The sequence below is a fragment of the Plectropomus leopardus genome, chromosome 4, assembly GCF_008729295.1.
Source record: "Plectropomus leopardus isolate mb chromosome 4, YSFRI_Pleo_2.0, whole genome shotgun sequence".
In the NCBI taxonomy this organism is placed as follows: domain Eukaryota; kingdom Metazoa; phylum Chordata; class Actinopteri; order Perciformes; family Serranidae; genus Plectropomus; species Plectropomus leopardus.
Genome location: NC_056466.1, coordinates 20804526 through 20828447, shown reverse-complemented (window position 1 = coordinate 20828447; position 23922 = coordinate 20804526). Strand labels below are relative to the sequence as shown.

The window sequence follows — 23922 nt, the reverse complement described above, 5'->3', positions numbered from 1 at the left end:
AAGTATTAGTATTTGGCATGCAGGATACAAAGGCACTCAAATTGTACAGATGGGCTACTAGAGAGGAGTAAACAGAAAAACATGGGTACAAAACATGATTACGAGAAAGACAACACAGTAAGCTTCCACATTATTCTTGGCAACCCACACTGACTCTGTAGCATATATTTTCTGAAACGGTAATCGTCTCTGCTGTGGGTGGGAGGAATGGAAGGAAGAAGATCAGGAAAGAAGCGCAATTTACTGTAATATCTTCAAACACCAGGTAACAACAAAAAAAATGCGTCAATAGATCAACTGTTAGATGTCCAGCCTGGCCTGTTGCTTCGGTCTACCGAGCTGTCTGGTTGGCCCGATGCGTCTTCCAGCATGTGTGCGCTGATGCTGCCGCAGACCCTGGCGGTAAATGAAGCTCTTCCCGCACTCTCCACACTGGTAGGGTCTCTCTCCGGTGTGGAGCCTGTGGTGCACCTTCAGTTCCTCAGCTCTGGAGTAGCCTTTCCCACAGACACTACAAATGAAAGGTCTGTCTTTAATGTGGGTCTGGTAATGTGCTGTTAGGTACGAATTTATCCGAAACGTCTTTCCGCAGATGGAGCACGCGAACGGCCTCTCCCCAGAGTGCTGCATCTCATGCAGCTTGAGAGAGGAAGCCGTGTGGAAACCTCTGCCGCACTGAGAGCAGAGAAACGGTTTCTCCCCAGTATGGATGCGTTGATGAACTTGGATGTAGCTCTCATTGATGAACCTCTTGCCACAGTCGGGACAGGAGTAGGGTTTCTCCTTGATGTGGGTTTTCATATGTTCTTCGAGCTTTTCTTTTTCGTTGAACTGAATGCCGCAGCGGCGGCAGAAGAGAAGCTCTGATACGGCGTTTTCCACCACGTCCGGTTGGCCGGCTGTTCCCGTGTGTGTGGTAATGTGGTGTGCTTGTAAAGCTGAGTGACTCTCACACTCTTTTCCACACTCCAGGCAGCGGAGGGACGATCTGATCCTGGACTCCCCTGGCAGAGACTTCAAGTATTCAGACAGCTCTGACGCTATGGGATTCACCTCATCGTCAAAATCCATAGCGCCCTTACGGCCTTCACAAAAGAACAAATGGAGGCAAAAATCATGTTTTACTCTTCAAGAATAACAATTGTCGCATTGTTTAGGACTTCAGTTTTACTTCACTTATGGTTTACATTGAGCTTGGTGTATATTACTGTGCCAAAATCAATTTAGTTTTTCCCAGTTTTGGGCTGATTCTTCAAATAAAATAATTTGCATCGTGTTGCCTCATTTTCAATCATCCTTTGGGCCCTGACACACCAAGCCGACAGTCAGCTGTTTGTCAATGTCGGGCTGTCGGTGAGCATCTTATGCCATAGTTTTTACAGTGTGTCACAAACTGTTGGCACTAGTTGACCCTTGTCTGCTTTTTTCTGGCTGATTCAGCATGTCGAAACAGCGTCGGAGATGTCAAAACACATCCGTGAATGAAATCTCTGGCAGTCCAGTGCATGTGAAGAGAAATGAAAGTGAGGAATGCAAACAAAAGGCTGAAGTCAAGAGCGAGTTAGATCAAAACAAACATGTTACATTTGGTAAGACTGCTTTTGTTTTAGCCATTTAGCAGAAATGGTTTGTAATTGTTTGTGTTATTGTTTGCCAACTAGGGTCATGAAAGACTTTCGGTTGGCCTTTTTGAATGATGAATACAGACGACTGCCGCCTGCTAGTATGGAGAGATATTATCTCTCATATGAGCCAGAATGTAGGTACTAGTTTGCTGTTGGCCGTAGTCTTTGTGGTTTGTTTATGCACAACTTTATCAGCCAAAACAGGCGACGTGAGGCGAAGCAACAGTTGGCTTTCGTCACCACTAGTTTTTGATGTCTGTTTGGTCTGTAAGGGCTGTAACAGTTAGATAATTTGAAGACAAGACTATACTGAAAAGATTTGTAGACTGCTGTTGTGATTTCCCTGTATTTCCTCTGTGTACAATGATTCAGCTGGAAAAATGTCAATATTCAACTGACAACATGAGGTTTGATTTAGGGTCTCAAAGACTGACTGAATCACTGATATTTTTGGGGATCTTTATAGAACATTTTGTCTGTTCTTGTCATAAATGTTTGAATCTAGGCACTCAAAGATACAATACAACACAGGCCATCCATACATCCAAAACTCTAAATAACTTGTTTGCCATTTGTCACAAAATATTTTGTGATGTTGTTAATCAAGTAAAAAAATCAGTTTTTTTGTGTGATAGTTGTATAACACATAGACCTAAACAAAAACACAAGTGCAAATATTCTAGTAGATAATTGTAAATCATTAAGAGTGATTTAGTTTCAGTATAACAGCTCTCACCTAAGTGGACTTTGTAGTGCGTTTTGAGATTCCCCTTCTGGTTGAAACCGCGACCACAGATGGAGCAGCAGTAAGGTTTCTCTCCTGTGTGAATCAGCTCGTGCCTCTCTAGTTTGTAGGCATGAGGGAATTCTTTTCCACAAACCGAGCAGTGGTACTCCATCTTCTCTTTGGGTTTCTTCAGGAGCTCAGGAGGTATGTCTATGGGAACACGAATCATCTTTCTGCCAGGGCGCTTCTTCCCTGTGTGGGAATGTAAAGCTGTTGAATGCTTACAAAATTAACTTGCAGGCATATCAAAATCAAAATGCAGACCAACCAGATTCTTTCTTATTAGTCTTAATTGCTTGTTGCAATTACTTGCAACTTGCTCTGCTCTGTTAGGTGCTGAACACTTCATGAAACTGGCTTGTAATTAAAGTGCAACCTCAGACTTACTCCTCCTGTTGAAATGATACCAGACAGAAGAAAATGTACACAGTGATTTAAAGTCTCTTTAACCATGCAAGTCTATAGGAAAAGGTCTTTTTGGGGCCTTGATGGTTTGGCAATAATGTCAAAAAGGCTTAAAAGCCCTGTTACTGTAAGTTATGATTCGAATTACAATGATTATATGATCTAACCAAGAGGGATATTTCACTTTTCCTGCCTGTAGATGGTACACATCAGCATGTCTCCATGACTGCTGCTGCTGCTGCTTTTAGGTGTAACAAGTTGGACAGGAACTACTGTTGCTCTAGTAGTTTCTGCAAACAGTGTATGTACCGTTCTAAATCACTGCAGCAGCTTTACTTAACTACAGGCTGCAATGGCAGAGGAGGTCCGGTACAGCTGTACTCCTACATAACCAGTTAACAGTGAAACATGGCATAAAACAACTTAGGACATTTCAAACACAGCCACCTTTCTTTCCTTTGGTAATCCAATAATCATGGCAAAGGGTCTGCTGAGCTTTAGCTGCACTACCACACTGGTTATACACTGCTGACCATTTCCGGTGCTCTTACCAGCAGAAACACCTGTGTTTTCTCCTCCTCCTTCAGCAGATTGTTTGGTATCTTTCCTTCTTCTGTAAGATCGCTTTGCTGATAAAAGAAAAAAAGATCGTACTGCTTTAGTCTGACACATAAAACTGATATTATGTGAATATGGGATAGTGATATAGAAAGAGTTCAAAATAGAGATTCAAAATAAGGGTATACTTTTTAATTCTTCTCAATCATCACTTATGACCCACTAGACGTACTATGTGTTGTCATGTTTTTCCGCAGATTTGCCCTCTGTCTGTTTTTTTCCTATTTTCTCCCTTTTCCTCTGTTTGAGATGTTTATGGGCCTGTACCCCTGCAACGTAAATGGCACCTATCAAAGAGACACAGCGTCCAAAAAAAACGGAACTATAACAACGCCAGACAAGAGTGACTCTGCGTTTGGCTTTTACTTCACTTTCCTTAGTGAGCATATTTACAAACAGTAACAGACAATCCTGCTCGGTGTACATTCAAGAATATACATTATATATTAAACATTATATACATTAAGGAACAGATGTTTTTTTAAGAAGACCGGAAAAGCATGGAAAAACTGTCACATGTACGTCCACTCTCATCAGCTGTTTTTTTTTTTTTTTTTTTCCTGACTGCCCAATATTTAGAAGGGATCCATTAATAAAAACCCTAACCCTAACCCCACATATATACACATTTATGTAGATCTGTTTATGTGTTCTTGCTCTAAAAATAATCAATAAACCAAAATATATTATCATAACTGGATTCAGAGTAAACTCAAACTGATACCCAACCGTACTTTTTCTCGTCTCACTGGCAGCACGGCGGACAGTTTTGGAGTTGAATTCCTCTGATTCAGCCATGCTGGGAAAATTTCTCTTCCTTCGGGTGCGCCTTGATACTATAAGATACAAAGACTCATAAGAAAACAATAGCAGGCAAAATGAATATTTCAGAAGCATACACACACAATCAAGAGCTGTTAAAATCACTTACTTCCTGGCTCTGCCTCTAGATCTTCAGCAGACACCAGTGGAACTTCTGAAGTCTTTCTTTTGCTTCTTCTTTTGACTTTGTGACAGAAAAAACAGCAGAACTTATTACCTTATGCTATGAAAGTTATTATAATGATGCTGAATTCTGAATACCAGGTAACAATTAAACCACCCGTCTAACTCTTATTATAACTCCTCTACATTACATTCTTATGAAAATCTTCTCACCGGGCTTTGCAGGAACTTCTTTCTCTGGGTCTGAGACGTCCAGTGACACCACTGTTATCTCTGGGACCTTCTTCTTTCTTCTGTGTCTCTTTCCTGGTAACATTGTGAGCAAAACATTAACTGAGTCATAACTATCATTTACAATCTGTACACTTTTCATCTTTCCTTTGACTTGTGTTTACCGCGATATAAAGGCGGGACGGCTGCCATCTTTACTGCTCTCTCTTTGTCCTCCCCTTCCTCCCTTTCTTCATCTTCCCCCACAGACACAACTTCCATGATGAGCGTTGGACTACTACTGTCTCTCTGGTTTTGGCCTTGCAGCTGAGGCTGGGACAGGACGACACCCTGTGATCACAAGTATTAAAAACCATCAGGAACATAAACCCCAAATCCTCCCTAAGTAACAGTATTTCTCGGGTAACTTTGGTATTTTTCAACCTGCACCCTATTTTCTTGTGTTTTTGTATCAAAGTGACTAATGGGAACAATGTTTTTTTGGAATTGCTCCAGTGTTGAGAGAGAGTGCTGCAGCTTGCAGTGGCAAAAACAGCTGCAATGTAACCACTTGAGCCATGTTTGGGCCATTAATGTCCTTTCACTAAAAGTGCTTGTTTTTGCCACTGACAGACTACAGATTATAAATGTAAGTGCAACATTATGGAAAACGACTTAATCAGAAACAGCCCTGAAATCGCCTCAATTTCAAGTTATTTTATCATTGTAAAACAAACTTCATTTAAAGTCGACAGAAACAAAATAAAAATCAGAAAACCTTTCATCTTTCCACTGTTCCAACAATCACCAACTCTGGTTTGGTTGAAATAAAAACTTACTCACCAAGTCAGATGTGAAAACATGCTGGCTCTATATGCTACATTTCACCACTGCTCCTCTGATGTACAACCTCCCTCTGGCTCCTCTCCTGATATTTTCACATCTATCTGGGTGAATTAAAGGCTGTCAGACAGAATAATAATATGAATCTGTTAGTGGCAAAAACACACTTTTAGCGGATGTACATTGACCGTGTCAACATGCCCTGAGTGGTACATTGCAGCCTGTTTCTCAGCTGCCAGCTGCAGCCCTCTCGCTCAATACTGCACTAATTTAAAAAACATTTGTTCCCATTAGTCACTGAGACACAAAAACAAGGGAAAATAGGGTCCAGGTTAAAGAAAAATACCAAAGCAAACAGAGCAGAGATAAATGTTTCATTATAGTAATAATCCAAACTATTCTGTGGGTTGTTTTTCTTATCTGTGTGGAGTAGGAGGCGGCACAGGATGCTGCAATTAGCAATCCTTCCTATTTGTCTACCCTGCAGTGAGACCGAAAGCTGCGCCTATGGTAACTACGTTTTAGTTCATTGTTGCATTCTGATGTTGAACTTTGAAGGTGGAATTTACCATATAGCATAAGTTAAACTCCAATTCAAATACATTTCACTATTAAAATGTATTAAAACTCTCATTCAAATACATTTGAATAGTGAAATCAGCTTCCTTAGAACTCAGACAGCTATTATGTGTAACGGTTTCGATTCTATTTCAACCTGAAACAAAGCACTAACTTAAAGAGGAACGCTGTGCATGGACGTCAGTCAAAGATACAATTTTGGAGGGCTGTAGGAACATCTATGACAATTCTTTCAACAACTAGATCACAGCTCTGATGTACAATAAAAGCATTGGTTTCAAGACATTTCCATGTAGTCATTTTTTAGCTTTTTACTTTATCCAACTGGAAAGAATAGCTGCCAAATTCCATTTTTGCTGGTTTTGCAGGACATACGTTGATTAAACTATTATTGTCATTCTAGAGGGTCTATATGTGGGGGTGTTGATTTGTATTGCAGTGTAATTCTATGCCATACAAGCAAAAAGACTTGCAGGGGACAGCCTTATCTAAGCCTTTGTATCGCATAACTTAAAAAATATGTTACCTTGCTATGCTGAGGACTGTCTGTGCAATCAGAGCCTCGGTCAGGACTGTCTCCTGTAAAAATCAAGACAGTTGGCTCAGGTTCAAGAGATACCTGACATGCCAACTGACACTCATCATCTTCAACATTAATTTAAAACTGCAGATTATGCAATAAGGTCTCACATAAAAGGCTGCATTCATATACCTGTTTACATACGTGGCAAATAAAGTCAATACTAATTTGAATTACAACCAACAATTAAACTGTGGATATTAAAAACGATAACAGAAAACAAAAGAGGCCTTGTTTCCATGAGTTAAAAAAGGTCGTTTTGGAAATACATGTTTGCCATTTCCCAGGAAATTTCTTCTATTTTTTTTTTTTAAACTGGTGCTTAAATATGCCGTACCAAAAACCTCTTAAAACTCATAATGGAAACTTAAACAAAAAGTCATGGCTGTGCAATAAGGTAGCTATTATGAAGCACTCACTGGCATTCCATTCAACCACTTCTCCATCAGAGTTGATTAAACCACCAATTTCTTCATCTTGTTCCTCTTCTTCTTCCTCCTCCTCCTCCTCTCCAGCCTGCAGTCTGACAGTCAAATGGAGTGTCTGGTCCTCTAAGTTTGCAGATGCCATCTTGAGTCCATGTGACACCAGGGGCTTGTGTTCAGGAGAATCCTAAATATAGAACACATTGCGAAAAGGCATTTTCTGCAGAGAAACAGTGACACCACATTTAGACATTTCCCTCATTTGGCTGAAATGCAAAGTGATAAAACTTCTCTAATCCCACTCTGTTTGATCCTAAACTAAAAATAGCTGTTTTATTACTTCTGAAACAGTCCCTCAGCCCAATCATGTGAAAACATTTCTGTACTCCTTTCCTAAACCTCTCGTACTTTTCACTTTGAGGATTGTAAAAAAAAAAAAAAATCACGCTCTCCTGTTGTTATACGTTAAAAAAAATCATCCTTTTCAGTAATCTACGCACCACCCACCAGCTGGAGCAAATTTTCTGATTTTACAGATAAACAGTACACTAAAATATGTTTCTGAAAACTGAAACTTTGAGGCAAAAAATAAGCAAAGCAGACAGACTCTTGATTCATATTTGATCAGCGCTGCCTGGTTTGACCGCAGTTCACAAGCAGTGACGACATGATTGGCAACTGTGTTAGAGACTGCAGTAGATTCAAGTTACTGTTACTTTAATATTATATTATTATTGTAGTTAATGCATCAGAAGCACTACTAGGAGAAGGGACATGTTTTTTGGGGGAGGGGGGTTACAGAATAGTTGTCTTGTGTAATACTGTGTGAATATAGTGACAGTTTCAGCAAATATGAAAAAAATATCTTCAGAAAGTTAGAAATTGTAGCTTTAAAAAATATGTTCAAACCAGTGATTACTGTATGAGGCTAAGTGACCAATAATTATTCAAATGCATCTACAATAAAATAAGCGAGAATCCTCAGACTACTTAATATTCAGATGTTGACTATATGAAATCACTTCAAAATATCTACTTGCGAGCGATTTGTCTTTTCTTATGACTGATCTGTGCATTATGTTACATAATGAATTTCTACGAAAAAAAGTATTTTACATACTGTTTGGCAAGGTGCTGATCTTTTGGTCTCTTCTGCTTCTGTCGATGTGCTTTGTTTGACGTCCAGGCTCTGCTCTTCAGCGTGACACTCGTCCCCTGCATGTGCTCTCTGATGGGATTTTGTGTTCCTTATCTGACTGGGGGTCGACTCATGTAATGAGCAGGAGAGAGGTTTCTCTCCTGTGTTATTGCACTGTTGCACAGTCACATTTCCCGGCACTTTTCCTCGTATACAGGAAATCTTAGGTTTCTCATCAGAGTCCATAAGCATGTGTCTCTGCTGCTCCTCTCTGGCAGAGGAGCTCTGCCCGTAGAGAGCGGGGCCTCTGGACTCCTCGGAGCATTTCTCCACCAAGTATACTCCCTGCTGGGTCTTTACTTCGTATGAAATGGAGCTCTCCTTTACGTATGCTTTGAGGTCGTGCGTGTCCTCTTTTTCTCCTTCTGACCCGAAGGTCTCATCTGTGTGTAACATTACAAGAAAGAACAAACATTCGAAAAATCACAAGCAAGTCATTTTTGTGTGTGTCATCTATTAAGGTGACGCTAGGATTTAAGAGTTTCTACTCACGATTTTCACTCACAGTCCAGCCTTCCTCCTCCTCTTTGATGATGACTCGAATCTCTGGTGTCTCACAATTATAGTCAGGGCTGGATGGTGCTTTTTTCGAATCATGACGCGGCGAATTCTGGTCATCATAGCTTTCATTTAGACTCAGTGACAACGAATCTTGGAGTTCAGGATCCTATTAAGAAATAAAGATGGAGACACTCATGCTTAGTAATTAAAACTCTGAAGGCCTACAGTGAAAAAAACACCTCAGAGGCCTTTGGTAGTGTGGGCACCACAAGTTTATGGCACTCACAATGAAAAACGCTATATAAAAATACATCTGGCAGAAATAATACTACTTTCCTTTTTTTTTTTTTAAAGATTATTTTTGGGGGGCATTTCCCTTTATTTATAGGACAGTTTGAGAAAGACAGGAAAGGTGGGACAGAAAAGGGGGAATGACACGAAGCAAAGGGCCACAGGCTGGACTCACACACACACACGCTGCTGCAGAAGCTTAAGGCATCGCTCTACCCGGTGAGGAAGAGGTCGCCCCAATAATACTATTTTCTAAATACTTGATATGTAAAAAGAAAAATAGTTCGCAAAAAAATCCCATCATCATAATTTTAATTTTTCTTCACAATTGCAACATCTGTCAAACTAATCCCAATATGATGTTGTTGCATATACAGGCCTAATACGCGGGAGGTCTCCCTTTATAGCTTGATATGTTGACTTTGGCTTAATAAAGTGTCGGGTTACACCTATGAGTTATACAAGCAACAACACATTTATGACGGCGGAAGAAGACAACATCCCATTGTCACAGCTTGGTGCGTTCATACATCATTCCAAAAATGTGACCTGCATTGCCAGCCCGGCAGTCTTAAATTTATTGTCTAGTTAAATATTGTCTAATGCACACCTGGTAGACCGGTGCACAGGGGATTGAAATAATGCAAAAGAAGGTAGTTAATTCCTGCAAAATATCAGCACGGTGTAATCATGAGACTAATGTTGGTTAAAGGACTTTGTGAGAAATTAAATTCAAAACATGAAGCAATTATATTGTACAGATGTTAGTTTTTTTGCACTGAAAGGTGTCAACTATGACAGTGTATTGGTGCCACCATGACAATTAAAAATATTTGCTCACTTTCTTGTTATAATGACAAACTTTTCTTATTACAACATTCCTGTTATTTTCATATTATGACATATTTTCTTGTTATTACTAGATAGCAAACTATTCAATTTTATGGATAAGCTTAACTTATAATAACAACAACTTATCTTTTTATCTTGTATCACAAAACATTTTTGACATTTCACAAAACCCACATATCTCATCTAAACCAACTTTTATTGTTATGGGTGCCATGTGGTTTGTATGTTTGATGTTGCATGCTATGACTAAAAACTGAACTGTTTTACTCTTTTCTGACATTTTATTAACAAATCAATTAATCAATAAAATGAGAGATTTGAAGATGAATTAATAATAGTCAGTTAAATCCCTATTTGAGAACAACTTTTTTAAAAACTCAAAATCAAAAACCAAGACATCATCCTTCTTTGTTGTTAAAATGAAATTAACTTTTAATTACACTGTCTTTCTCAATGTTCCAAACTTAGGACCTACTGGATCACTATTTTTTAAACTAACATCTAAACAATCTTCATTTATTTTTTATTTTCTTTAAACTTTTACCATGTTATTTTGTTTTACTGTGTTTGTACATGTATGCATGTGACTGCTGTGCATTTGTATGTATATATGTTTAATGTATTCTTAGAAGTGTTGCAAATCTCAAGCACTTTAATTAATCAATTATTCATAAAATTAACGATTGAATAATCGATAAATTGGTTTCTGAGAAAAAAATAAAAACTTTGCTTATTTCAAACATTAAACGAAAAAGCATCATATTACATATACTTTGACAGCATTGCACAGCCTACTGATTAATCAATGACATTTCAAGTGTTTGATTAAATTCCCAATGACCAATTAGTTGATCGTCGATTCATATTATCATCCTTATTTCTTAGTTATTACTGTGAAGTATACTTGTGTTCAAAGAGAATGGAAAGGAGCATACTGTGATCCGACTGCATGTATATTATGTATCCATACACAGCACTTGCTCGTTTATTTGGTGATATGTCAACATGCTCAGATAAAACACGTTTGAAATAACATTAAGTTAATGTTCTATAGTGTAGCTGTTACCTTAAAGCCCAGTATTACTACATACCTGTGTAACAACTGTTTCTATTTCCATTTATGCAAACTCAGAAATCCTTGTATATAGTGTATCATGAATGCATATTAGAGTTAGAGGTCTAGCTCAGCTTCTATTCTAATTCATTTTATTTCTATTTAGTGTGCATCATTTAAGATCTACTTTATTAAAACTGTCGTTTTTCTTACCTACCAATTAAGTGTCTACTATCTATCCATCCATTCATCCACCCATTGGACAGAAAATCAACATTTGTTATGCTTGAAAAAGCAAATAAGCAAATGCAATGTCATCATACATAATGCTCAGAAAAAAACAGGTTTTTTTTTTCTGCACCCCTTTAATGAATGCAAAGGCGAGAGAGATTTGGTGACACCCATCTCAAATGTATGACAGCAATAATGTTACTGTAGGCTGCAAGCTTAAAAAAAACAATTATGTTTTGTGACGCTAGCTTGCATTACTCAATCATTACGCTATCTGTCTGACATTTTCTTCACCCACACTTGGACACAAATGAAGCCCTCCTGAGAGTCGGGCAAAGTGAATTAATCATTTCACATTTTCCTGAAAGCAACCCTCATTAGTTTAATAACAAACGTCACTAGCGAACTTGCTAGCAGTTAAGCTATTCTGACAACATTAGAGCTGTTGTTTAATGTAGGGACGAGAGTGGTTAATATTTAAACCACCGTCACCCCAGCTGACCCGACAACTCTCCTCATTAATCTGCATACCACTTTAACCAGCTGCAGCCACACAGCTAGTTAACTATAACAGTTTAGCTTCATCCAAAATCCCAGAAAACGACAGTTAACGCTAGCGGTGCAAAAACAGCCGAGATAGCAGCTAAAATGTTTACGTTACCTCAAACATGTTGAGATGTGGTCGCCGGGTTTGAAGGATGTCATAAGAAAAGCAGGTGAAGAGTGGATGAGGCTAAATTGTGGCGTTATTGTGGATGACAGCAGCCCGTCATGAACTAGCCCCACTGTCTCTGCTAGCTAACTGTTTTCTTTTTTTTTCCTTTTTTTTTTTTTTTTTTTTTTGCAGCGGTTACCATCTGTGATGGCAGGTTAGCATACCGCCACCTGCCGGACAGCACAGGACACGCCATGTAAATACCGAATCCTTATTTTACAGAATCAGAGTCAGAAATATTGTATTGATCCCTGATGACTTCTCTGTAATACATTTATGATTGATCATCCGGGGAAGTTGAGGTAACAATTAGTACAGTATTTAAAAATGTAAATATTTAAAACAAAGCAATATGCTGAGTATGTAAGTGTGTAAAAAAGTAAATGTAAGAAATACAGTAATAGATAATAGCACTAATATGTGAATATTTTAAATTATAATATGGATGATGTGCTTAGTGTGAAAAGTGTGTAAAATATAAACTGTGCCTAATGCTACAAATGCCATGCATAAAACTAGTATGTAAATTAAAACATAAATAAGTATGCAAAGCTACGAAAACGAATTTCAAGATGTGCATAAGTAAGAATAACAAAAAGAATATATGCAATATGTACAATGAATAACATGTTAGAACTGCACAGAGGAATGCTGAAGTTGAAATATTGCACCAAATATTGCAGTTAAGGCAGTGATAAAAATAATTATCGCACCTTAAAAAATGTTATTGCACAAGTAATAAACATATTGTGTAATTTTAAGTACACACACACACACACTCACACACACGCACACACACACACACACACACACACACACACACACACACACACATAAATATATATATATATAAAAATTTCTTTCAATAGAAAAAACAATTGCAAAACAATTAATTTTTCAATACATAATTACATACATATATACTGGTGCATGAGCTGCATCACATTTGTAATTCATCTTGCTTTTCCAAACGTTTTTTGTGAACACTGATAGAAATCAAAAACAATGAGCCTTTAGCAATATGACCGGAAACATGCATGAGAGAGAGATTTTGACTCTTCGCCATGTATATATAATATATATATAATTATCTGGATACACACACACACACACACACACACACACACATATATATATGCATATCCAGATAATTTTAAGTTTGTTGTGTTATAATTGTATTTATATTTATTATCGGAATCTGCACTAAAATTCTAAGTAATGTGTAACAGAGTAAGTACTGATTTCCAAATTGCAGTGGAATAGAAATACTCAATGAATTTGTAACTTCCCATCACTGGAAATAACTCATATAGTATATAGTATAAATCACAGTGCGGTAAATGCATGCCGAGCCAACGTGGACAGTTAATAGGTAACTGTTTTGATATTATCGCGGTCGGGGTGAGAACTACACTGCAGCTTCAGCCGAGAGAATCTGATCTGAACTTTGAACTGAAGCAGCTTTAAAAAGCCACATGGCTGAAATCAGCTGGCATTACGACATCACTGAGGAAGACAACCGACAACGGCGTCCTCTGTCCTCTTCCTGTCCAGCTGCAGGGCAGACACACCTCGGTGGGCTGGAGGACTGCACTGATAGGTGAGCCTGTGATCGATGACGAGTGTTGTCAGCTAGCCGCGTGACACGCCGACGTGCGCGTGAGTGTGCGCGTGGGGCTTTCCAACCAGCAGCACGGAGCCATGGCGACATCTATTCCAGCAGAAATATGTATCTATACCATGGACGGTTGATTCAGGCTTAACTTACGATAAACAACAGTAAGTTATTTTAACCAGGTGGTTATGTCATCCTCCAACTGGTCACCTGTCAAATACCGATCCTGAGGCGAGGTAAAAATGACAGTTTATTGAATAACGTTGAGTAAGTTAGCAGCACTCACACTTAACGTTAGCTATCATTTGCTGGCTAACTAGCATACTAGTCTAAAAGCTAACGATAGTAGGCATTGGTATCTGTATTGACAGTGTTATTTTCTGTTTTACACAGCGGTAACGTTACATGTTTTTGTTTCTGATCTAGTTTGTAGTTTACGATTAGCTAGCTTGTTAAAGAGTACAGCTACCACCCTGATAAGGATGTGATAGCTAAGTTAGCTGCTATCAAAGCAGTTTTGCTATATAAGATGTCTGAAAAAATACTCATCGCTTTCTTCCAGTTCTTCTCTTTTCTGTCAGTTTGTGTAGTGTGTGTGCAGTAGTTCCCTCTTTGACCTCATGCTATCATGACCCGAGTCCCGGTATATGTAACACTTGAGTCAAATGAAAAATTACAGTCATTTGGTAATGAAATTATTCTTGTCCATACACATCATTCATATAAGTGTGTTAACGTCATGACGTTACTTGAATTTCAGAATAATATCCCGTAGCAGTTAACATAACACTGTGATAAAGGACCATACTTGTGTTTTTAAGGTTCTTTCTAGTTCCTTAACCAGAAATTATGTATACTTTCATTTATGCTGACAACTTTTATGGGCTTGCCATGTATTTTTAGATTATCAAATTGCATAAGTGCTGCATTAATGAGCCATTGATTGTTTCATTTTTATTAGAGCTAAAAAAAAAAAAAGAAATTATACAGACTTGATGTTTACTGTGATGGAGTTATACAACAAAAGAGTTTGCTAATATTGTTTTTACTTTTAGGAAATGGTGGAAAGCCAATGCATTTCTGAAAAAATACATGGTTAGTTGTAATGTTAAATACATGTGAACTGTAGTAAAAAGGATTTGCCTGGTAACAACTGGAACCAGACAAAAATAAGGATAAAACAGTCAATAATAATAATAATAATAAAAGGACAGTAGGACTGGTGGTTGTCTTGAGACTTTGAACTGTTATCACTCTCTCTTGCTTTAGTTCTTCTTTTGTAACTTTGTTTCTCCTTTCCACTCAGACTTGGATATGTTTCAGCAGATGGAGTGGGATTCCTCAGATGACGCTTGTGGAGCTTTCATGGACAATCCCTCTCACTTATCTGAATCTCTGCAGCCGAAGACCTCCACCACCAGCCTCTCAGAACATGAATTCTTGTGCCACTGTTGCTACGACATATTAGTAAACCCAACCACCTTGACCTGCGGCCATAACTTTTGCCGCCACTGTCTGGCTCTGTGGTGGGAGTCCTCTCATAAGAATGAGTGCCCAGAGTGCGGGAGAGGTGGGAAGGCTTTCCTAAAATCAACATCCTGCTGAGGTATGCTGTTCACAGCCAGATCATATCAGGGAATGAATGTTTGGTTTTCTGACCAGAAGTATTCACATTTTTCTCTCACGCACAGTAGAGAACAGAAACCTACTGTACTGACAACTTCTAAAGACAAATCCATGTTTGTGTGTGCATGTTTGTGTGTTGTATGTGTGCAAGTGACAGGATGGTTTAAGTACACCTCCATGAACTGAGGGCTGGGTGCCATTTGCTTTATTTAGAAGTCTGTTTGCCTGGTGCGGCATGGTTTCACTTCCACACTATTCCTAAACAAGTAAAACTAGTTTTATAAACAAAGTCACACACTTATGGAATGTCTTTTTTTTCAGTGGTCAGGAATTTAGTGAGTAAAAGCAACAAAAGAAACCTGTGAAAGTTCGTCCATACTGATTTCCATTTCTATGGTAATAAGTAAGAGGAAGGAAGCGGTTGCCATTACACATCAGAAGTTAGACAAGTGATGAACGCAGATATGCAGAAGGCCTCGCTTCATATAGGAACAAAACGCAGACTTTGCTGTGGTTTTGCAATCTCTTTGTAGATTTTAGTGTCTCCTTGAGACAATGTTGTATCTTTTTTGCGCTAATTTTGCATCTGTTTTGGTTGTTTTGTGTCTCTTACTGATCAGTGAGAATAATAATAATAATAATAATAATAATAATAAATAATATTTTAAAAGTCATATACTTTCTTTTGTAAGTTGTCTTGTTTTCTGTTTTTATTTGTTTGCTATATATTTTATATTATTATTATATATATTATTTATTGCCATTGTGTATGATTAGAGCTGTTGCCTTTAAAGATATACATCAGTATGACAGTTATCTTTGTACACACAGTGTTTTAGTCTGGTAAAGAAAAGACTTGATCACTCGCCCCAGTAAGTTCTATCAAAGTGGGCCATTTTTCAGATGTTAAAGAGTTTCATTTAATGCACAAAGCAGACTCCTCTGGCTAATGGTTGACCAACACGATTGGGTCAAGTTCAACACATAAATCATTACAGTGTCTGCACTGAGACCTGACTTGACATTGTGGTGTATTCAACATAAAGACTTGTGTTGACTGTTGACTAGAAATATAAGGGGCAAAATGTTAAGGAGAAGCTTTATCACAATTGCTACAGATTTTCCTGAACATGGCTGTAAAGCATAATCATACCTTCACTACCTCCTTTGTTTTGTTGTCTTGTACATTTCACTTTGACCTACTAATTGCGCTTGTTAATTTTAATGCTCCTCTCTCTAGGGATGCAACTGACAAGCTGTTCACTGAGGTGGTTCAGCGGAGGAGAGCAGAGATCCAGGCTGACTCCAAAGTCTCCCGGAGCTTGCTGGCCTTCCAGAGGTAGTACAGTATAATCTATGATACAAGCCTTTTAGGTGTAAAGCTTTGTGTGAGCTTAGTTTACACTGAAAAAACATGCCACTGATTTAGCAATACACTCTAAAATGGTCAGATTCATGAAGTTTTAAACAAAAAGGATAAAAATGGATGCAGCAGAACCAGAGATATCTTCTTTTTTTTATTCCATGCATACTTCTACCTTGTCAAAACTGGGTTTATACACTACCCACAATACAACTGGAATGGAGATCCTTTTGGTGTTGATGTTATTCCCATGAATTTGCCCTGTGCTTGTCTAATCTGTTCGCTTGTATTTGATACCTTTTGTGGTCTGAAGCCTCCACTAATATTTACATGTTTTAGGTATGGTGACAACTTGGGTAGATCCAGAACAAACCAGCACAAAGGAGCAGGCTTCTTCTTTTCTGGAGTCCTGACTGCGCTCTCATGTGTAGCTGTAAGTACACAACAACATTAAAAAGACCTCACCCTTTATGTTTATCATGTTATAGTGTGCACTCTGAATGATAGTTGGACTAAAACTGATGCTGCGGTACCTAGCTAACTTCTTACCTGCCCATCGGGTATCATTTACACATTTACAGTGTGTCTGTTGCTGTGGCGACAGCGGTTTTTGAGCTTTATGCAGATATATCAGGTTTTGAGGGTGATGTATTGATTTATTGATATGGTACACAATCATCCAATGGATGACATGTTAAAGTAAAAATACTTCAGGACTAACCTAACCTCATTTGAACACAATTTTTTTTGTTATCTTTTTACAGTAAATAGTCAGATTGCAGTTTTCCTTTCTTAATGGAAAACGTATATTATGCTGTAAAGCCTTCTTTAAAAACTATGTCACAGAAGCTTGTTTATCTCTTACAGTCACTGTAAGTTGTTATGGAAACGAATTAGAAATACTCACGATGTTAATGATTAGTTTAATCAGTTTGCACCACTGAATTGATAAATAAGATTCATTTTCTGTAAGACACACCATGCAGTCTGGGGTTTGAACTCATTATCAGTATCCAGTTGGTACATTATCACTTTGCAATGGTGCATTGCCAATCAGTGTTATTTTGTAATGCAGAATGTCTCGCCAAAGAGTCTTTTTTGTTCCCTGTGCCTGCTGTTCTGCTCCATGATATAGTCAAATGTGCCTTTGCAGGAAATTGTTGTAAACCTAAAATGTTATAGATTGGTCAGTGACTATATTTTGAGGTTATTTTTTCTTTTAACCACAGTGGTGGGTGATATTTAAAGGCTATCAGTAGTAGATGAAGAGGTCAGTTTTTCACATTTTTCATGTAGACAGACCATGTTTATTTTGTCCATGTGGCACCGTCACTGTGTGTCTTGCTACGTGGCAGTAAATTTGTGTGTGTGTGTGTGTGCGTGCGTGCGTGCACACACGGTGCTGGGTGCATGTAAATAGAACAGAGCATGGTCCTGTTTTTGACCCCAGTTCATTAATGAATATCACTGTTCAATCAGGCCTTTTTTGGATACGGGGGCCTGTATGTGTAAAGCATCAATTTGTTTTGGATGCTTTTGACTTAATGTGTTTCATGGCTGAAGTGAACAGCACTGGAAAATAATATTCCCTGGAAACTGGGATTTGTATATTTCCATCATTAAGTATTGCATGAATCTTGATTTATTATAATATGTCATGCAAATAGGATAATAATCAGACGCTATATACATATTCCAGTAGCGCTCCAAAAGAACGGTCCAGCTCCAAAGAACTATATGTATATTGTTAGTCATACTTTAATAAATCTTGCAGTCAAACACATATATATTGATCGCTAGTGGTTACAGTTGCTTAGTGCAGGACACAGTGACTTGACGGACTGTGGGCTAAACCAGGGCTGTGTGAGCAGTTGGCACCAGTCTGGCCTATGAGGGATTCCAGCCACCAAGCAAACCTGTTAATCCCCTACTACTCACTTACAGCAGTTTTGTGAACTAAATCTTTTCTTTGTATCTAAATATATGATGTGTCCTGGTGGGGTATAAGTAGGATATAAATGAGTGTTCATATCCATCTTTGTTAATATGTATCTGTGCGTCTCCAGGTGATGGTGCTGGTGTATCATTGGAGCAGTGGTATAGTGGAGCAGCATGATATGTTGATCAGTAAACCTGTGTCTCACTGGACACCAGAGGATGTCGTGTCCTGGCTGGAGCTCTTGGGGCCCTGGGCCCAGCTATACCGGGAACCCTTCCAGCAAGAGAACGTCAATGGGAGGTAAATAAATAACACAGGATTTTATTTTAGTGTTGTTGTTTGCTTTCTTTCCTTCCTTGCTTCCTTTGTTGAGCCGTATTTATTCAACATATTGTCACTTTTTTTTTTTTTAGGTATTAGATAGTTTTAGGGCGGTTTTGCCTTTAATTGATAGGACAGCACATATGTGAAAGGCGGAGAGAGAGGGGGGCGACATGCAGCCAAGGTCCGAGGCCAGAATCAACCTGCGGCCACTGCAGCGAGGACACAGCCTTGCACAGACCACCCTAACGTTGCAGAGCACAATACAGAAGCTCATATTGTGCATCATAGTGTTCATGCTTTGGGGTGTTGTTTTTTTTACCTTAGGCTCCTGTTGATGCTGGGAGACGAAGAATTGTTAAAACCTCCTTACAGCATCGAGAACCAGGCTCACCGACGGGCTGTTCTGGCTGAACTGGACAGAGTTAAAGCCCTGGGGGTCAAACCTCCACAGAACCTCTGGGAATACAAGGTAAAGAGTCTTTTTATTATACCACAAAAAAACTCATCATTAGCTTTTTCAGTGTGCTATATGTTGCATCTCCAGTTAACTTCTAATGCTAGTAGTGTTAAAATGCTTCTTTGCATCTTTAGATTAGTACATATGAAGTTTAAACCGTGTATTGGATGTAACAGTACCTCTTAGTAAAAATAGAAACACAAAAAGACAAAAACACAATATGTAACACACACTTCACTCATCCAGACAGCTCTGTACTGGGTGATAGTGTGTGAGCAGGTGAGGTGTGTGTTTTTGTATCTGCAGGGCTCCATGTTGCCACTATTAAGTTGCATTTTGTGACCAGTGTGAATTGCAAATATTATTCATACATGAACTGGAGCTATTTGTTTACCACTCACATGAATACATTACCCGCCCTTTAACAACGCAGCTGTAACAGATTAACTTTAAGCTAAGTATTACCGGAAGCTTCAAGTTCACAGCAAAGACAGAAACATTTCAACCTGAGACAAGCTGGTTGCTTCAAAATAAAAGCACCAATGGTTCTGCTTTGATTTATTTAATGATAAAGGTACTTTATTTAAATTTATTATAACATAACTGTATTTAAATCTAGGACTCAGGACTTTATTTAATTTATCTGTAGAAGTACAGTTTTTTTTAATATTTAACAATTTTGATAGTCTGAAGTAGTTCAGAGATTTAAAAATACCAAGATATATAATTACATACATGTATCAGGATGTAGCCTAAAAATATTGCAATAATATTTATAGTCCATATTGTATCTCCAAATTCTGTGTTTGCCATATGGCTTACACCAACCACTGTCCTCTTACTGGGTATACTTGTCTTTCTCTCAATTTCTGCCAGGCTACCAATGCAGGGAAGTCACTGTTCTTGCTCTACGCACTGAAACGCTCCCCTCGTCTCACACTCTTCTACTTGTATTTGTTCGACTACTCGGAAACCTTCCTGCCCTTCCTGCACACCTGTTGTCCAGCCATCACACAAATCGGCCAGTCAATGGAGAGCAGCTTCCTTAACGCACAGGTAGCACGTTGCAAACTGCCAGCTAATACAGTATCATGAAAACTGTTATTAAAGGTAAAAAATACAGTAGGTACATTCATATGCATGTGATGTTGTATGTTACAGAGGAATAAGATATACACAGGCAATACTTGTTAGTGGGATCATTTTTTGTTTCTTGTCGTAGGAGCTATCCGCTAATTACACACACACACACACACACACACACACACACACACACACACAGACAGAATTTAATAGCACTGTCTCAGTGTTGCACACACTAACATAAAAGAATAAATTAGAATATATCACAACTAAAACCATTGTAATTACACCTGATTGTTAATGTGCTTGCAGATATACTGTAAGTTTTCTGTCCTACTTTTGTATGTGTTTTTAATTGTTGAAAAGCACTTCTCAACCATCATCTTTTGTTTTCTATGATGTTCCCGTGTCTGTTAGCTGGAGCCCAGTTGGCGACAGTGGGCAGAGTTTCTTGTGAAGTACCTCCTGCTTCCATACCAGCTCATAGCAGAGTTTGCTTGGGACTGGCTGGCCGTCCACTACTGGACATCTCGCTTCATTATTGTAAACGCCATGCTGCTGTCTGTGCTGGAAGGCTGCGCCCTGTGGAGACTCTGGACAAGAGCCAGTATCAGGTATACACACAAGGAAGACCCAGTGCTTCCTTAGCAGCATGTAGGATTTAGGGAAAGGGTTATGATATAATAAGTATATTTTCTTTGGTGTATAATCACCTGAAAATAAGAGTCGTGTTTTTGCTGTTTTTATCTACATAGGGAGTGGATCCTCATTTATGGAGATTGACATGTTCACCACCATGTTTCTTCAGTAGTCCAGAACGAACAAACCAAACACTGGTTCTAGATAGGACTATTCAGGTTTTCACATCGGCGCTGTCGTTAGAAGCCCGTCTGTGACGAGTAATGCCGGAAAAACATCGATTTGTTACATGAAACTACTTTATTTGCTGATTTTACTGGTTTAAATCAGCTGCCTTGTTTGTTTTGGGGAGGAAAAGACCTGATAATTCAGCTTCCATAGATAAAAAACTCTTAAATGTCTAGATCTTAAGTAATCAGAGAAAAGAAGTGAGCTCACGTTAGCATGTGGTGGGCAAGCCACACATCTTCGACATGCCAAACAGCGTTGAAAAAACACTACCTTTTAAAATGAAACTGCTTTATTTAGTCTTTTTACCCATTTTAACCACCTGGTCCGTTTGTTTTGGAGAGGAAGAGACCTCTGCAGATATTTCGGCCTCTGGTAAAAAAAAACCTCCTGAACAATGAACACTGAAGGAATTCTAACTGGGAGAAGTATCAGCTGGTTGCAATATGCAGTCCTCACCGCTGTACTCCACTAAATCCTGCCAAATCTTACACACTGAACCTTTAATTGAAGAAACGTGTCACTCCTAGAAAGGGTGCATGTATTTAGAAATTCTTGCACTGCTTGAATATCACTTTGAAATGTAATTGAGTAGTTAAGCTACGTGTGAAGTTACAGGCCAGTTCCTGTGCTAGAGGAAGGATGCATATGCTAACTTGTATCTTCCACTTTCTTCAGGTCTCTGCCACGCAAGATGTGGAACCACTTGTGGAAGATGTTATCTCAGGGGTTTGCCTTTGCCCTCCTGTGGCCTTTTGTCCCTCAGTTTGTGTGCAACTGCCTCTTCTACTGGGCTCTCTACTTCAGTCCCATCATTAACATAGACCTGGTGGTGCAGCAGCTAATGCACCCAGAAACACAGGCGCTGTAACACACTGCATGCAGTCAGTGCCCAACTAATCCCGTACAGTTCACAGCAAATAAAACAGCCAGAACTCCAGTAGTTGAAGAGAGCTGTTTGTTTTCAGCAGTTTACTCACATTAGAGTGGCTTATGTGCTGTTGGAGGGGAAGTTTTTCCGCTTCCAGTCTTGTGTCTCTGCTGGATGGTTGCCATGCAGAACATGAGAGCCATTGAACTGCTGTAGGAGACACAAAACCAACAAGACGAGGAGCAGTGAAGTATCCGTGATGTAACTGATTAGGAAAGATTACCGCAGGGATCTCTCTCTGCGTGCACAGTGCATTCACAAACCACATTGCCTACATGGTGAAGAAGGCAGTTATGCAAATAGAAAGTCATGTTCAGACACTGCTGGTAGTGAAGACTCGCCTCATGAGGAACTTTCTGATGGCTTTGTAGTACTTAGATTGCTTTGGTCCGATTGAAGGTGAACGTTTTTATGCACAAACAGAGTGAAGGTGGATAAATTCATTTTTCACTTCTTTTATTAAGTGTCTTTATGGCATGGTATCCACAGCCAATTAAACGAACAACTCCTGCTTTAAAATTATTGGTTTTAATAAGCAGTATTGTAGGTGTATATAAATCCTTATTCTGCATGAATTTCAGTGCATTCTTTATATCTTCAGTGCCGTTCTGGCGTTGACTGCGATCTTGGCGCCACAGAGCTGTCTGAAAATCCAATCTACGAGGTTTAGTAACATGATTGTGAAATGTGTCAAATGTTGAGGTTTGTGTTTCTGCAGCCTGATGGGAACCTCAGGCTTTTCAGTTGATTCAAAGGAAAACAAAACCGCAGTCTTTGTGAACAAACAATGAAGATTGTTCCAGGAATTCCAGGCATTCATTTCATGTGGCACTTAGATTTGAAATAAAACACGTTCTTAAAAAAAATAAATAAATAAAAAATTGAGATGCAGACAAAACATCTTTTTTAATTATTATGATTTCAAGGAGAAAGCGTTTGTGGCAGATTTTATTTGCTGGTATTGCTGACAAATATTGTGTTGCACATTTTTCTCATTCCTCAAAAACGATGTTCTCAGTATGCGTTTCCATGTGACAGGTGGTTAGAGCTAATCGAAGACTTTTTATTTTTTACATTGTTCATTTGCACTTAAAAGTTTACACTGTGATTTTGTTTTTCAATGTTCTATAATGACAAAGAAAAAAAATAAAGATTTTTTAATAATACTACACTTTTTTGAGTATTTGTTTTACTTATAACAAAGTAAGTTACTGGTAGACAATGAAATGTTGTCAGGATAATTATGTTTATAAAAACTGTTAAAGCCAGAGTCTGGATGTGATTATCTAAACTTCAGAAATGGAACCATCTCTTACAGAAAATGTTTGTCTCCTCATTTACTTGTTTATTAACTGCCCACACAGTTACACATAAGATTTGATTGATGCCTACAGAGGAAATTCACATCAAAGAAACGGCTAAAGAGGTAGATAGCAGATAAAAGACTATTTAAATTAAATTGTACGGACAAAATAAAAAATAACATAAAGCTACTATATACATTATAAACAACAGAATACCAGGCCCAATAAAACATCACAAATACATGTTTCCTATTTAACTCACTGTCTCTTACTGTTATGCTAAAACTTTAACAAAACGTCATAGATCAGATCAAGGTCAGATAATCTATAAATACTAATAACTTTCAAAGGTCCTCTGGGCTACTGGGTTCCTCAGGTTTAAGTATATCCTTTAAGCTATAGGCTAATAACATACTTTTAAATTATGTATACTATATATTTTATATAGAATCTATGTGATATGTGACATATTTTGTTTATTTATTTGTTGCTATAAAGATGACAATAAAACAAACCTGGGATAAAATCTAACCTGGAAAAAAAAGAAAAACATT

General features: G+C 38.4%; 2 protein-coding genes across 2 annotated transcripts in view; one reads left to right on the top strand and one right to left on the bottom strand.

Moving 5' to 3' along the window:
• The window catches only part of LOC121941653 (zinc finger protein 850-like), a 39472-nt gene extending 27563 nt beyond the window's left edge, over nucleotides 1–11909 (bottom strand). Inside the window, exons 1-12 of the mRNA XM_042484481.1 lie at nucleotides 11806–11909; nucleotides 8708–8882; nucleotides 8138–8598; nucleotides 7012–7204; nucleotides 6539–6591; nucleotides 4776–4941; nucleotides 4594–4686; nucleotides 4367–4441; nucleotides 4170–4271; nucleotides 3369–3446; nucleotides 2362–2604; nucleotides 314–1085 (exon numbers count right to left, since the gene is read on the bottom strand). Of these exons, the coding sequence (XP_042340415.1) occupies nucleotides 314–1085; nucleotides 2362–2604; nucleotides 3369–3446; nucleotides 4170–4271; nucleotides 4367–4441; nucleotides 4594–4686; nucleotides 4776–4941; nucleotides 6539–6591; nucleotides 7012–7204; nucleotides 8138–8598; nucleotides 8708–8882; nucleotides 11806–11814 (2420 nt within the window). The 5' untranslated portion in view covers nucleotides 11815–11909. The remainder of the gene's footprint in view (nucleotides 1–313; nucleotides 1086–2361; nucleotides 2605–3368; nucleotides 3447–4169; nucleotides 4272–4366; nucleotides 4442–4593; nucleotides 4687–4775; nucleotides 4942–6538; nucleotides 6592–7011; nucleotides 7205–8137; nucleotides 8599–8707; nucleotides 8883–11805) is intronic.
• A 2879-nt stretch (nucleotides 11910–14788) lies between these two features.
• On the top strand, nucleotides 14789–23230 carry LOC121942604 (bifunctional apoptosis regulator-like). Its single transcript, XM_042485858.1, is given in 9 exon segments — nucleotides 14789–15035; nucleotides 15038–15080; nucleotides 16341–16439; nucleotides 16803–16896; nucleotides 18530–18702; nucleotides 19051–19195; nucleotides 20060–20239; nucleotides 20684–20880; nucleotides 21812–23230. Coding segments are annotated over 9 exon segments (1371 nt in total). The 3' UTR covers nucleotides 22005–23230.
• Nucleotides 23231–23922: the final 692 nt, after the last annotated feature.